This window comes from Dasypus novemcinctus, chromosome 16 (assembly GCF_030445035.2).
Source record: "Dasypus novemcinctus isolate mDasNov1 chromosome 16, mDasNov1.1.hap2, whole genome shotgun sequence".
Classification (NCBI taxonomy): domain Eukaryota; kingdom Metazoa; phylum Chordata; class Mammalia; order Cingulata; family Dasypodidae; genus Dasypus; species Dasypus novemcinctus.
The window spans coordinates 80,123,480-80,140,051 of NC_080688.1; the positions used below are offsets into that span (position 1 = coordinate 80,123,480).

General features: G+C 45.4%; 1 protein-coding gene across 1 annotated transcript; it reads left to right on the top strand.

Annotated features, from left to right (window-relative positions):
- The first annotated feature begins 524 nt into the window (after positions 1–524).
- Positions 525–16,214, top strand: SERPINB12 (serpin family B member 12). The gene is made up of 7 exons (XM_058277236.1): positions 525–692; positions 3,143–3,277; positions 4,068–4,208; positions 5,204–5,321; positions 10,564–10,706; positions 13,300–13,467; positions 14,432–16,214. The coding sequence occupies exons 1-7, from the start codon at positions 525–527 to the stop codon at positions 14,831–14,833; spliced, it is 1,275 nt and encodes a 424-aa protein (XP_058133219.1). The 3' UTR covers positions 14,834–16,214.
- Positions 16,215–16,572: the final 358 nt, after the last annotated feature.

A 16,572-nucleotide genomic window follows, 5' to 3' on the forward strand; every position in this document is an offset into this window, starting at 1 on the left:
CCAGATGCCTGCTAAATCCCATGCTCTTTAAAGACCCATTGTCTCCGGAACAATATTGATGACTGACTGAAGTGCCTCACATCCTGTAGGCTGGGACGCGGAGTGAGTCAGAAGGACGAAGAAGGTGATCACAGGGCATGGCAACCAGCTGGGCATTCTCCCAGGACAGAATCTGGAGGGCAGAGGAGGGCAAGGCTCAGGCAGAACCAGGCGTAGCCTGTGGAGAAGGACCTGGTAGCACGCGGGCTGGGTGGCTGCTGCCAGCTTAGCTGCAGGAATGGTAGCCTCTGACTTTATTTCACCTGAATAAAGGAAACTCCTTCAGGAAATGAACACAGATCTCTGTGTATCAATATCCATAAACCAGGATGATGAGGACTTTGGTTTTTCCAGTTTTTAATGACATAGGGAATACTTGTATATGATTGTGCTTCGGGTTTGTAAGTGAGAAGTGTTTGCTTATGTATTCTCCTCCAATCGCTTTTCTCCCTCTCTCCCTTGCTTTCAGCTTGGTATCCCGCAGAATGGACTCCCTTGTGGCAGCAAACACCAAATTTTGCTTTGACCTTTTCCAAGAGATAAGCAAAGGCGATCGTGGTAAAAACCTGTTTGTCTGTCCTCTGAGCATCTCAGCTGCCTTTGGCATGGTCCGCCTGGGGGCCAGAAGCGAGAGTGCCCATCAGATCGACAAGGTGCGTAAGCTTTAAGGTGCCTCGCGGCCCCGAATTCCAGATCCACACCACAGTGAGGCGCTAAGCCCGTGCGGGCAAGGCCGGGAATCACCGCACCCGGAGAGCTTTGCACCCGGTGGTTACCGTTCAACCCCACTTCCACCTTCTCTCTGCCCCCTGCCGCCACCAGCCTGCCGGCTCTTCCCATCGCCTGCTCTGTCTCCATCTCTCTCTGCAGGCCTGGCTCTCTTTCTCTCTACAATTACCCACGGCAACGGTGCTAATGTTTTTAACATGTTGATGCGTGTTTCCTCTCTCACTGCGTTAAACACCAGTTATGAACCCAGGCTCTGGGCTGGCGATCTTGGCCTCACCCTCCACTCCTCTCCAGTTCACCTTCTGTCAACTTGGTCAGAAAATCCCTTGGTCTCTCCTTTGGAAATACATCCAGAATCTGGCCCCTTCTCCCGGTCTCCCTGAGCTCTGACATCCTCCCTGGACACAGTGGGGACCCCCCGATGGCGGCTTGGCTTCCACTGGCAGTGTTCTCAACACAGCCGCCGGGAGACCCTCTCAAACCGTGGTCAGATCCCACCCCTCCTCGGAGCGAAACCCTTCTGGGACTGCCCACTTCACAAGGGTAGAAGCCCGAGTCCTGGTAATGGTCCAGAAGGCTCGTGGGCCTGAGCCCCCGACAACCCGGCCACCTGTCTTTCCACCTGTCTCTTACCTCCCCCCTCCCTTGGGCCAGCCATGCTGGCCTCCCTGAGCTGCCCGGATAAGCCACAGCCTCCTCTTAGAACAGTGCTCAGCTCAGAGCTGCTGCCCAGCGACTAGGTGCAGAAGGAATGAATGAAGGTAACCGAGGTGGGCCCTCTGCTTTCTGGGGTCTGCACACAGCACAGGGGCCCTGAACGGACACAGCTGCTGACCCCTGAATATGCATGATACGCATTCATGGAATAAGGCAGCTTACTGGGGTCAGGCTGCTTCATTCGTTTACTTAGATTTGATGTATTATTATTTTCTTATTCCATTAGCAAAATGTAGCTTTGAAGCATGGCTCACGTCCTCCAGGTCAGGTCTCAGATTTTTCTCTCTCTCTCGGGAGGCACCTACCCCCAAGCCTGGCCTAAGCAGTGCCCTGGACGGCTTGCCCTTTGCTGGCTGGCTTCCCTTGATTGGTTTGAAGCTCTAGATCAGCTCTGCAACACAATATGTAAGGGGCCTCATATGTAATTAATTTTTTTTAATAACCACATTTAAAAAGTAAAAAAGCAGGTGAAGATAATTTTATGATTTCTTTTTTTTTAAAAAGATTTATTTATTTATTTAATTTCTCCCCCTCCCCTGGTTGTCTGTTCTCGGTGTCTATTTGCTGCATCTTGTTTCTTTGTCCACTTCTGTTGTCGTCAGCAGCACGGGAAGTGTGGGCGGCGCCATTCCTGGGCAGGCTGCTCTTTCTTTTCACGCTGGGCGGCTTTCCTCACGGGGGCACTCCTTGCGCGTGGGGCTCCCCCACGCGGGGGACACCCTTGTGTGGCACGGCACTCCCTGCGCACATCAGCACTGCGCATGGCCAGCTCCACACGGGTCAAGGAGGCCCGTTGTTTGAACCGCGGACCTCCCATGTGGTAGACAGACGCCCTAACTACTGGCCCAAAGTCCGTTTCCCTTAATAATTTGGCTTATTTAACCCCATATATCCAAAATATTATTGTATCAACATGTGATAATATTAAAATTTTAATGAGATATATTACATTCTTGGTTTCATTCCAAGTCTTCAAAATCCATGTGCATTTTACTCTTGCAGTACATCTCCATTCAGACTAGCCACTTTTTTTTTTTTTTAGTTAGGTCAGTAATTTATTTAGGTAGAGAGGGACGAGAAATGGGAGAGAGTAACAGATCAGGGATCCCAGGTAGAAAGGAAGGGGTTGAAAAGTGGTCAGGTCCCATGGCCCACTGGGTGGACTGTGGGAGAGTGTGGGCTATGGTGTGGACCATTGACCATGAGGTGCAGCGGTGCTCAGAGATGTATTCACCAAGTGCAATGAATGTCTCATGATGATGGAGGAGGTTGTTGTTATGGGGTGAGGAGGTGGGGGGTATATGGGGACCTCATATTTTTTTAATGTTACATTAAAGACAAAAAAAAAAGAAAAGTGGTCAAGTGGACAGACTAGCCACTTTTAAAGTGCTCACTGGCCACACGTGGCTGTGGATCTCGTGGATCCCGCATGGGGCCTCGTTTCTCTGGATTCTTTGAGTTTAGCTACATTCAGCCTTTCACAGGAACCCCAGGGTACAGTGACTCCTCACAACCCAAGTCAAAATAAATATCCACTGTCCTTTAAACTGTTGTTGATTGTTTTGCTTGACTGTGTAACCGGTGTCATGGTCACGTGATAAAATTATTCCTGCAACTGTCCAGACTTCCTAAATGGTCCCATACAATTATCACGCAGGTGCTACACTTCAATGAATTTTCGCAGAATGAGAGCAAAGAACCAGATCCCTGTCTGAAACGCGACCCACAAGAAGTTGTGGCTGGCAGCCCTTTCGAAGGGCAGGAAAGGGCGACAGGTTCTCCGGATCTACAGGTGACCCACCATCAGCACCTGCCCCTCTTCTTTGCAAGCTGGTCATTCTGGCCCTACACTGGCCAGGGCAGTACCTTCCAAAACATTCGGTCCTGGCTTGTCCACAGCCACGGCAAAGAACCCCCCCCCTGACTTGCAACTGCTTTCTGAAAAGGAGTCGTCTATGTTCTCTGTTGTCAGCTAGTTTCTTAAAGAGTAGGATCTGTCTTTTGCTCAGGATAAGGAAGTTTAGACATAGCCCCATTACTCACCTGCGTCCAAGCCACAGGTCCCCAGAATGCAGCGTGTCCCCCATGAGGGCAGTGAGGTGAGGGCCGCAGGGATCCGCTGTGGGCTCCTGCTCTCTCCATCCACGCCTGTTCTAGGTCATGCTGAAATCTGTACTTACACTCAAAGCTTTTACTGGCCATCTCATACTAGTGGCAGGAAACCCATATCGCCCTACCTTAGAGTTTGAGAGGAGGGTGGAGAGAAGATCATCTCTTGCTTGTATTCTTTTGAATACAGAGAAACAGGGGGCTCACCAATGTAAAATAAAATGTCCTGCGTGTTGCCGCCTTCCTGGAAGGTCTGTATTAGATACTGATCTGCGCTGTGACCTCCCACTGCGTCTACCTCTCCCCCTGCATGCCTCTCTCTTCCCAGCCTGCTCCTCTACAGAGTAAGGAAGCTAAAGGGCGCCTCCCTAAACAACTCCAACTTGCTGCTGTAAAAAGCGCCCGCACTTCCGTGGTGTTTAACTCTCCGGAGAAGCCCCCTGAAGATCACATGTTGCTCCCTCTTTTGTCAGGAGAACTCTTCTAAGGACGAGAGCAGCGTGCTCAGTTGCTACTTCGGGCAGCTCCTCTCTAAGCTGGGCAGAGTCAGAGCTGACCTGACTCTGAGCATTGCCAACCGCCTCTACGGGGAGCAGGAATTCCCCATCTGTCCGGTGAGTTGCACGGGCCCGCGTTGGCGGCCACCATCTAGCAAACTGAGCTAAGGAGCAGCGGGTGGCGGGGCGACTCACCTGCCATCGAGCGCAGTAGCCTCCTGGATGGGATGACGTACCCTGCTCTGGTGGGTGGCAGGGACCCACCTCTTTCTCTCCCACGTCTTCTGTTTCCCTCCTCCCAGTTTCCAACACGGATCGTTTCCAAGACCTGTTGAGTGGCGTAGCGTGGGTGGGTGAAGTCTCAGTCAGCTGAGAGCCTCCGGGGCAAGTGGGTTTGAAGAGGCGTCTCTCTGTCCTCTTTCCCACTTGAGTCGCTGAGAGGCGCTGTAGAGCTCCTGCTGCTTTGACTCGTCCCAAGCCACTTGTCTGAAATCACTTGTTGTATCTACCCCACCCATGAAATTCTGCCCACGATGCTCTTAAGAAACAGAGTGGTCTAGCAGGTGGAGTCTGCACTGATGTGTCTCGATGGCTAAACAACTTTGTACCTGGAGCGAGACAGTCCTCGAGCTGGACTTGTTTCCTCGCTCACCACTAGAGGGAGCGACATACCCAGCTATAAAGCCGAGGGGCGCGGCCGCTGCTGCGCGCAGCGCAGCGCGGGTGCTGCTAGGGCAGGGCTCGTGAGGGGAGGGGGCGAACCTCCTTTTGCCCAGATTAAAAATCTTCCTTTAAGATGAAAATGCGATGTTGTATGCTGAGTTTTAACTCTTAGAAAGAGAAATCTTTAAAAGCTGAATCTTTCAAGCGACTTACAATTTGTCTTGGGATGTCTCCACAAATGGATTGTCCGAGAACATGCGATAGGAAAGGACCGTGCCATCCCCGTCCCGGGCTACTTCATGAGCAAACGCCCTGTAACCTCATGGCCACCGTGTAACCGAAATCCACAGAATAGAGACCCACATGTCTGTTCCTCCATCTCACCCCTAACTATTAGCATAACTACATTCTTTTATTTGACTCGTTTCCTATTTATCCCAATTTAAAAGGAATATTTAGATAGAGTGATTCAATTTTACCACACAACGATTGAAAGCATCGACTTCCGGAAAGATGCTGAAAAGTCCAGACAAGAGATTAACTTCTGGGTTGAATCTCAATCCCAAGGTAAGAAAGAACCAAACAATATATTGCTGGTATTCCTTTCAATTTAAAAGAGAACCCGTCAGCCCACCTTTTAGGATTGCTGGCCTGCCAGGAGCAAAAAGCTCAGCTGTGTAGCCTGTGTTCAAAGCTTACTTAGCAGGTGCCAGGTGGGTTTAAGAGCGTTGGTGCTATTGTTACTTTTAGGGCTCTTTTGCTCCACCATGAAGGTGAAATGCCTTCAGCCAAGGACAATGCCAGCCGGTTACCCACATCTAGTATTCTCAAAGGATCAGTAAAATGGTATGATTATGAAGAGCTTTTAGTTACTGAGGGAAATGTAAATAATAAAATCCTAACTCTCATCACCTTTTCACTAGATTTGCTATTTTCAGCGTGAAGGGGGATTTAGAGATGGTGACAAGTGGGGAGAATTTGAGTTAATAAAATGGAATACTATTTTAATATGACACTCCCCTCCCAGTCCATGCAGCCCCTAGCAAAATGGAGGTCTCTATGTGGAAGAGGAGTGAGGCTGTATGACTTGTGTGGCAGAGAATGGACTCTGTGTCCGTGTTACAAGTAGATAATGCGAGGCAGTGGGCCAGGACTTCTTCCATGGCAGGGCCTCCTAAAGTGGCCAGTCCTGCCCAGTCGCATTGAAATGCCCTCTGTGCCTGACTTGCTCGCTGACAGCCCAGGTCATCAAACATACTTGCCTGGCTGCCATGTGTAGGAACCTCTTCTGTCAACTGAGCTCTACCAACCCCCTACTCTCTACCTGCCCCCCTTCTTGTCTTGTCTTCTTTGCTCGCTCATGGCCGTTCCAAAAAACAGAAAGCTTGCTACTTTCAAATAATGGCGTTCTTTCTGAAATTCCTCTGCCCTGCCTGTGGTTGACTTGGTAATTAGTCAAGTGACCTTGGTGCTTGTAACTTCCGTGGTACTCAGCAGCCGTGTCTGTAAAATGAGGGATTAGGAATAAGAAGGTGTCTTGCCTCCGTGAAATACTCCAAACAGTATATTCTTTAGTAAGTGGAACTTATAGTTTCATGTCCTAGAGTGTTGATTCTCACAAGCTGTTTTTTTGTTTCAATACTTCTAATGCATTCATTATAGTTTAGGGTTCTCTTTTTTTTAATTAAAAAAAATTTTAATATTATTTTATTTTTTTCTTTATTTATTTTTTAAATATTACATTAAAAAAATATGAGGTCATCATATACCCCCCACCCCCCGCACCCCGCTCCTCCCCCCATAGCAAATTCTCTTCCATCATCATGAGACTTTCATTGCATTTGGTGAATACATCTCTGAGCATCGTTGCACCTCATGGTCAATGGTCCACATCATAGCCCACACTCTCCCACGTTCCATCCAGTGGGCCATGGAAGGACATACAATGTCCGGTAACTGTCCCTGCAGCATCACCCAGGACAACTCCAAGTCCCGAAAACGCCTCCACATTTCATTTCTTCCCCCATTCCCCATACCCAGCAGCCACCATGGCCACTTTCTCCACACCAATGCCACATTTTCTTCGATTACTAATCACAATAGTTCATGAATAGAATATCAGTAAGGCCACTCTAATCCTTATTTTATTCCTCCATCCTGTGGACCTTGGAATGGTTGTGTCCACTCCACATCTATATCAAGAGGGGGCTTAGATTCCACATGGATGCTGGATGCAAGCCTCCTGCTTTCAGTTGTAGACACTCTTGGCTCCATGGTGTGGTGGTTGACCTTCTTCAACTCCACGTTAGCTGAGTGGGGTAAGTCCAATAAACCAGAGTGTAGGAGCAGAAGTCTGTTGAGGCTCAGGACCTGGCTATCATATGGTCAGTCCAGAGATTCAGATCCCCTGGGTATATATTAAACCCCAGCACCAACTACAATTCTGGTAAAGTAACAGGAAAGGCTTGTGAAAAAAGATCCCATCTGAGACCAGCTCCATCACACAGAAACACAAACTCCAAGGAAGGGCCAACTGACATGGCACTGAACTCCATCTGCCATGACCATAGAACCAGTGGGTCTCTGTAGCCCTCAGAAGAACCAATACCCAGGGTTGTATCTACTTTATCTGTCTCTGGGACTCTGCTCAGGTGTGCATAAGGGCAACCCCTCTGATAACCTCCCGGCTCTTTTTTGGAGACTCATAGCCATATAAACTCATTTGTCCTTTCCATTTCCCCCTTGATTCAGGTCCAAAAGCATTTTTTCACTCCTGTTATTATATGTAGACTGAGATATTTTGCTGGTCCGAGTTGAACCTTTTATTCAAGGTCCTTTTCTAGTCACATCATCAGCTGGTACTTGGTAGTAATCCCTTGGCGCCAAGGAGGCTCATCCCCAGGAGTCATGTCCCATGCTGGGGGGAAGGCAGAACATTTACATGCTGAGTTTGGCTTTGAGACTGGCCATATTTGAGCAACACAGAGGCTCTCAGGAGGTAACTCTTAGGCACATTGCAGTTCTAGGCCATGTTCTTATTTGAGGTGCACAGGCTCACAAGCATAGTCATTAGTATCCAGGGCTCATTGTTGGACCTTCCTCCTTTTTTGATCTTTGCTCTTGCACTTGGGGGATTGTTGCTCTTCCTTTAGGGACTGTGATAGAGCTCCCCTGGCTAGGAACTCAGCACTCCCTCAGTTGTTGTTTTTAATTGTTTCCACTATGAAAATATCCAAACATTTTTATGTACCCTGGATACATGCCCTATAGAACTCCCTGCCAACCATTTGTCCCCTTTCAATAACATCCCACACCAGTATTCCTCCGCTGTCATTGTTGAACCTCTCTGTGATCCAAAACTTCCTGAAAAGTGAAGCCCAATATATTGCCAGATTCCCTTAATAGAAAAATGGAATATAGCGATGAGTTTAAAGGTTAGATATGGAATACATATTAATTTGGAAAAATTCTACATCCTATCTTTTTCTTTTCTTTTTTCTAATTATTAAGCTTATCTTCACAAGAGTTTTAGATCACAGTACTTCATATATACAATATACAGTACTCCCACATATCCAACATAAAGCCTTTTTCCTTCCACAGCAATAATCTTTTTACATATTCATACTATATTTACTGAAACTTAGGGTTCTCTTTTGATGGTATGGATTTATCATTGTCATTTTTGAATCACAGTCAATATTTTTACTGCTGAATGTTTCATTTGCCCGTAGAAGCATAACTCCCCATCTTTATAAAATATCCACTGACATTGGAGTTGTTCTGTCATATTAGAATTATTTAGGACATGGTTCCTTGGCTTTAAAACATCTACCATACTATAAAAACAATACAGCATATTAAAATATTATTTAATTGATATGCAGGGAGCTTGAACCTACAATAACTGTGTCTTAGTAGCTTCTGTTTACATGTATTTAATATCTAAATTCACATGGACCTAATGAGAACCCATCCAAACATTCAAGTTGTCAGTATTGCTTTACTGGTTGAATTAAGGACAAAGGGAAGCTAGAGAAGACTTAAGACAGGGGAGTGTGGTTTTAAAAGATGGCTCTGATTGTAGAATGGAGAACAGAGGGGAAACAGGAAGAAATGGACCGATATGGCAGATGGATATGGGACATTGGAAAGGCACTATTGCGCCAATGCAGAAGAACAAGAGTTCTTGGTGGTTTGCATGAGTTGGTGCTAGGGGATGGGATGAGAAGTGGATGGATTTGAGAGATCCTGGGAAACAGAATCAGAAGGATTTTACCAAGTAATTGGACAGGTGATCAGTGATAAAATAGGGGTCAGGAATGACACATAACATTCGATTTGAACATCTTAAATTTTAAAGTACAGGTAGAGTCCATAATACCAAATAAAGAAATCACCTTCCCAATGTCCCATTCATGTGTCCTTCTAACATATGTCAAATATGTTAATGCAATTTTTCAAACATTAAAGATTTTGCCAAATAGAAACCTGCCCTATCCATGACATAGGTTTTTAAAAAAGCGTTTCTAAGAATGGTAAAACATCCTTGAGCAAGGTTCACATCGCTGGGTTTGTGGTTTGATTTGTCATAGTCACTGCTATTTAAGGACTAGTCTTGGATTTCTGAATTTGCTTCTAAACTCAGTTGTAGCCGATGAATGAGAGGCCTCTGCTTCTTCTTTGTGTCTTTTTCTTTCCTGCTTATTGTTTACTCGCAGTGGTCTTGTCATTCACTAGCTACATTAATCTTCCCACCATCCCTGTGTCAGAGACCCCAAATCACCCCAAATATAGGCTTCCTTGATTGGGGGATTTGGTTGGTGGCTCTGTTGGGGAGTGGAAGGGAGGAGACCAGCTTTCTTTGATACCGATGCCCCAGGTAGGGCTTAGGGCCTAGGTGGGTTTGAAAAACAGCATAAGTTCCCTTATGTTAGGTCCAAAGGTCAGTGCCTTCCCTGGAGGGTCAGATCAAGCTTCTGGACAAAGATGGAGGCATTTCCGATCACAAGTGGGGGCTGGAGAAGAAGTTTACATTCATTGAAAAGTTGGGAGTGCAAGAGAGAATACAGGTAGTGATGGTTTCACTTGACTTTAGAGTAAGGCCATGCCCCAGGGCATTTGCACACATTCTGAGTGGAATGGTCTTCTTCTCTCAAGGCTGGTGATTTGGGTTTTCCAAAGGGAAAAAGGGTGTACCTAAAACTGGACCATTGTCTAATAGCACAGTCTGCCTGAGGTCTGTGGTTGTGGGATTGTGGAAGGAGCCCTGAGCTGGGCCATGTGTGGGAAAGCCCCAAGGTTCGTGCCAGCCGGGCTTACTGCTGCTTCCTGCCTGTGCGAGCTCACCTCTCACTGCCTGCACCTTATTCTTCTACAGAGAAGGCATAGCAGTAGCTCCTTCTCATGACTAATGTGGGAAGAAATGAGAGCGGGCACGTGGAAGTCCCTACAAAATGTCTTCTGTTGTGACCTGGTCCATTTGTGTGTATTTTGTATGCATGGAAGCATGTAGACCATGCTGTGATGAGAGCTTGAGATAGGAAGTTTATTCAATAGGTCTTTCCTCTAGGAGATTATAAGATGTCTGAGGACAAGCACTGTAGAGAATCAAAGGCAATTCCCTCAGGTACAGACTCTGCAGAGGGAGTCCCCTCAGGATGGAGTCGGGGGGCGACCTTCCGCTGGGGCTGGGATGGTTGAATTTTCATGGGTTAGGTCTCAAATGAGACGTGCTCTGACCTGAGAGACGTTCAGCAGCATTTAAGGAAAAACACACTCAGGATGTTCTCCGGAACATTTTCCTTAGGTAAAATCAAGGAACTCTTCAGCAAGGATTCTATCAGCGATGCGACCGTGCTGGTGCTGGTGAACACGGCTTACTTCAAGGCCAAGTGGGAAAAGTATTTTGACTGTGAAAAGACCGTCGACGAGCCCTTCGTTCTGAACGAGGTACTGTACTGGAACACACGGTTTTCCAGGTACTCCACTCCCAGTTTCCACCGAGGACAATTTGAAATCTAAAGCTTAGGTCTCTGGGTTCTGTCATAGATTTAGGGCAAGGATATTTTGTCATTAATAAAAATCATGACCTAAAGTTCATTGGACGTTTTTATGCCAGTTCCTGCTCTGAGCATTTTCTATCCATGATTTCTTTTATTTCTCAATGTAACACTCTGAGATACATGCTATTATTCTCATATAGGAGTTGAAGGGGAAAATGCAAAGGTTAAGTCATTTATTTTTATTAAAAAATATATATATATTTAAAAAGATACTTAGCTTACATAAATGTTACATAAAAAGTGTAGGAAATTCCCATATGCCCCACTCCTTACCCCTCCCATGCTTTCCCACATTAACAACATCCTTCATTAGTGTGGTACATTCGTTAAAATTGATGAAAACATTTTGGAGCATTGCCACTAAGCCTGGATTATAGTTACATTGCAGTTGACACTCTCTTCTGCACATTTTGTAGGTTATGGCAAGACATGTAATGGCCTGTATCTGTCGTTGTAATGTCATTCAGGACAATTCCCAAGGCCCCAAAATGCCCCCATACTTCACATCAATAATAAAATTTCTTCCATTGCTAGAATCACAAAAAGTCTATAGTAGAGTACCAGTAAGTCTACTTTAGTCCATCACTCATTCCCCAATCCAGAGGATTCTGGGATAGTGATGCCCACTCCACTTCTAAATGAGGTTGGGGGCTTCCATCCCATTGGGCAGATGAATGGGACTCTCTCACTTGCAGTTGTAGACTCTCTTGGTTCCTTGGGATGGTCTTTGTCCATCATCATCTCCTTGTTAGTTGTCCTGGATGAGTCAAGTAATTTAGATACATTCACTTGCCAGGATTCATATCTGTGAGCATTTGTCTTAAAAACCTGTGTGCTAAGCCACTGGGCTATAGAATGGAAAAGTAAGGGCCAGGGACCGATCTCAGCCCTCCACTTGTGAGCTGTAATGCTATGGGCAGAAACTTCTGAAACACTCTGCATGTCCTTAGCTGTAGATGAGGCCTCTCCCCTACCACAAGGTCACAGTGAACATTGGGTTCCTGGGATGCTGTTCTTTCCTCTGATGGGAGCCGCTGGTGGACATCAGCCTCCATCGGCACGTTGGCAGCTCCGGGTGCTGTTATGAGCCAGTCTGTACAAGCTGCCTGGCCTCTCGACCACCAAAGGTGCCACCTGCCATCCTCCACTCCCTTCTTGCTGCTCAGAAACCTCTCTCTTGCCAGATTCCCAAGCCTTCATTAGCCTCTCAAAATGATTCTACTCAGTGCTGGGGTTACAGGGGCTTAGGACTATAGGGGCTTGGCTCAGGAGGGACTCAGAAAAACTCCAGACTGGGACTTCTACTAGGAACATTTCAGTTATATTAAAGGTTTGTTTGCCCTGCCCTGGCCATTTACTAGACATTTATAAAATTGGTTATATATAGAGATGACTTCTCAGTGGCAGTCAGCTAGCAAATAAATTGTTGAAGTATCTCTTTCTTATAACTTGGAAGTTGCCTGCATAACTTTCTAATGCATGAGTACATATTTGCTTATATCAGAACTTTTCAAACTTTCTATTAGGAAGTCCAGTCCCTCCACCCAACCTCCCAGATTTGTGGTTGACATATTATCTTTTAAAAGAATAAAAATGAATTATTAGAAAAATGAAATAAAAATGTACAAAATAAAAAAACCAATTTTATGTAATTAACTTGAACACTTATAAATTACTCCATCTAATTGCTATAAATGTTGCTAGAAAGTCCCTCTTAATTTCTACATTTTCCTCCTTGTGGACTAGTACAATGGTTCATGAACTGGCACCAGTCAAGGACTACACTTTGAGGAACAATGACCTATGTGGGTTTTTTTTTTTTGGTATATGTGTGTGTGTTAATTTCTCAAAAAATCAGAAGTAGAGATCAGGTTGGGAACATACTGAGGTGAGCATATGTGTTGTGGTCTGACTTTTCCTTAGTAATATCTGTAACTAATGAGATAGCTTTGTTATCCTATATTATTATAGACCTGGGGTTCCATGGAATTCATGGGAATTCCACGAATCCAGATTTCTCAACATTTTCCTTCTTCTGTTGAAAATCCTTGGATTCTAGAAGTTCCGGTAAAGCAAAATATTGCCGTGCTGGAACAGGCATAGATGGCTATCATTGAACCACAGGTCCACTAGGGCTGAAGTGGGGTCATCCATGCAAGGCCAAGCAGGAGCTGGCGTGAGGCCCAGAGGTTGAGGGCAGGGCAGGAGCGCTGGCTGGGCTTGCTCCTGTTGGTCGACCAGTTAGTAGTCTTGGCTAAAAAACAAGGAACATGATTAAAAACACAGGAAGAGGAAGTATTGGCAAAATAAGGCCCACCTCATCAGTGGGAGAAGGATTATCTCGTGCTGGATTGTTGGTGTGGCTCAGGCACTCCTCATCTTAAAGGACCCCATTCTCAGGCTATTTGGGGCCAGTGAACACAAGGCTGTTGTATCTGTGAGCTTAGGACAGTTTTGTGACTTTCTACTTTCTACTACAGAATGAAAAGAAGACTGTGAAGATGATGCACCAAACAGGTTTATTTAGAATTGGCTTCATAGAGGAAGTGAAGGCACAGATCCTTGAAATGAGGTATAAAAAAGGGAAACTCAGCATGTTTGTCTTGCTGCCATCTTGTTCTTCAGATAACTTGAAGGGCCTGGAAGAGGTAATCTTTATTTTCATGTCTCTACAAAATATTTCGTTATATTAATAGATCTTTGGAGAACAACATTATCTCCCATCCGTGGTTCTGAGGAAGGATGCTACTTGAGCTGACAGAGCTGTCAAAAAGATGTAAAAATCTGAATAAGATGAAATATTTATTCCTTATTTATTTAGATCTAAAGAACAAATGCCAAAAGTGTTGACATAAGGGTTTCCTCTGCAATCTCATAGGTCTTTGCAATTTTTTTTGGTAGACCAAAGAATTGGGATGCTGAGTAGTCAAGAATTGCTGCAAATAAAATGGCATTGCTAATTTATGGCCTCTTAATACAGACTATTTTGTTATAGCTTAGTTAAAGGCCCTTTAACAGAAACCTTTTTTTTTGGGGGGGGGTCCATAGAAGTGGAGATACTGATAATGCGGTAGATTTGTTGTGAGGTAGGAATTGATGAAGCTTAACTTGACCTGAATGAGGGTAAAGAGAGAGGTGGAGGTAGAGGAAAAGAGAAAGAGAAATATCAGTATAATAATTATAATAGCAATAACCACTACTTAAAAATTTACCGTTTGCCACCACTATGTTAAATACTTGAAATACAATATTTTGATTAATCCTTGCAAGAGTTCAATCTGATTTCTGTTTTACAGAAGAGGAAGCTGAACTTCAGAATGTGAAGGCTTGGCCAAGCTCACCCAACTAATCAACCCAAGCTTTGCTGAGCTTTGAATGCTAGTCTGTCTGATATCAAAGCATAGAGGAGTCCAAATTATCCTGTAATTTCTCCTAAAGGGGAGAGAGATGTGCTGGGAGGAGTTTTAAATGATAGCAGACTATTTGGAGGCTTAGGGAAAGACTTTAAAGGCTGTCACTACCTGCTGAATTTGACTCAGGCCCTTTGAAGTACCTGGGGCATTCTTTGCTGATACATCATCTAACCCTCAATGTTCTTTTCTCTCCTCGTAGCTTGAAAAGAAAATTACCCATGAAAAAATATTGGCCTGGACCAGCTCAGAAAATATGCCTGAAAAAACAGTAGCTGTCTCCTTCCCCCAGTTCTCACTGGAAGACAGCTATGATCTCAGTTCTCTTATAAAAGACATGGGCGTCACGGATATCTTTGATGAAACCAAGGCTGATCTTACTGGAATCTCTCTAAGTCCTAATTTGTACCTGTGCAAAGTTGTCCACAGGACATGTGTGGAGGTGGATGAAGACGGCACACAGGCATCTGCAGCCAGTGGGGCTGTTGGCCAGGAAAAGTCAAGGCCACCCTGTACGTTTAATGCTAATCACCCATTTATCTTTTTCATCAAACATGCCACAACCAAAACCATTCTCTTCTATGGCAGGTTCTGCTCTCCTTGAAAGGAGTACAGTGCCTTGTATGTGGGAGCTGGAAGAAAGGGTGCTATGGCCCTCCCCTGGTGTAACATGGGCATTTGATTATTGCTAATCATAAAGCTGACTGTGTTACCACTGCAACTCCTGGCTCCCTACTTCCAGGCTTTGCCTCGTATTTGTCCCGATGTCCCCTCACCCTGTAGCTGCCTTTCATGTAGGTCCTTGCTCCCTCCCGAACCTCTTCACCACACTGAGCTCTCAAGCATACAAATTCACCCCCTGGGAAGGTCAGCACAATGCAGAGTGGTGTTGACTTTATTTAAGTGATCTACCTCCATATTAAGTAATTCCGAAATTTCCAGTCATTAGACCATTTCTAAGAGATGGCAAAATTGAAAGCCACTTTAACATGGGCAACAAGGCAAAATGTTTACCTGGAATGTGTTTCACAAACTCAGCTCTATTTCTATGGCGTTCATCATAACGGCACATCACTGGGTAAGATGCTCTGCCTCTTCCTCTCATGCATCCTTCTACTGCAAGCAAGATGCAATGTCCCACGAACTGCTTCTCCCTTGGAAAGAATTAGGGCTTGAGGGTGCATGTACACGATAGCTGAAGGGTTTAAGAATGCTCCATCCAGTATTCACTCTGCATAGAGCAGGAGAACGTCTTGTGAATTTGACATTGACCCAAGAGCTTGGCAAGTGGATTTAAAAGAGATTGGTCCCAGTTTTTCTTATTTGGCCTTATAGGGTATATCAGTGATTACTTCTGCCTGTCTCTTCTTCACTTCGTCCTGTAGTTACTCCTAAATACAGAGCTTGCTGAGGTGGGGGAGGTGGGTGGTGTTGCTCCCCATTTCCCTCTGTCTACATCTGGCCTCCTGGACCTATTTTTCCTCCCAGAGGCTGTGTACCTGGTCACATCCTGGAGCTGACCTGGGCCTGGGCACAATGTAGGTGGAAGCCTTGGTCAGGCAGGCTGCTGGCTTCATATAAAGCTCCAGTCTTGCCATCGAATCCTGCCATCTCTCCCCATTGTCTCCTGAAAGCCTGTTTCCTGAGTGTGCAGGCTCCTGGACCTTTGTCCTCTGCTATGGCAGACTGAGCTCTTGATCTCTGCCTTAGCTGAAGCTTCTGGAATGACCACTGACACGTTTGACTCAGGGAATTGGTTAGTTTCCTTGCCTTGCCCTGTGACTGTCCTCCCCATTACCACTGCCTGGGTTAGGTGTGACTATAACTTTTTTTTTGTGGGAGAAGGTGGGTGAATCACGCCTGTTCTCATCAAAGTTCTGCCCACCCATGTCTCCCCTGAAGCGAGTCCATGTTATTCATACAGAAGTCTCATGGTTGAAATTAATTTATGGTACAACTTCCCATTGGTAATATAAGTCTGTTTAACGCAGCTCTTCCAAGTCTTATCTGCAGAATGCATGTCCCACAGATCAAATTCACCTCAGATAACCAAATTTTTAGTCTCTCCTGTGGTTCCTTTTGGGGTTGACGTTTTGAGGGCTGATCCTAAGCCTGACCTCGACATCAGTGGCAGACACTGAGCTGGATGACAGATGACCTGTAGGTCTGGCATCGTATGGCACTTTTCATGTTCTTATTCTTTGCCTTGGTGAATACCTTTATCTCTTTTATATCAGGATTTCCCAGAATTTGAATCATGAGAGGAAAACGTTTCTACTTAAATAATGAGAAAGAGTGAAATTCTTCAATCATTTCATAAATCTGTAACCTTATAGTCTTTAC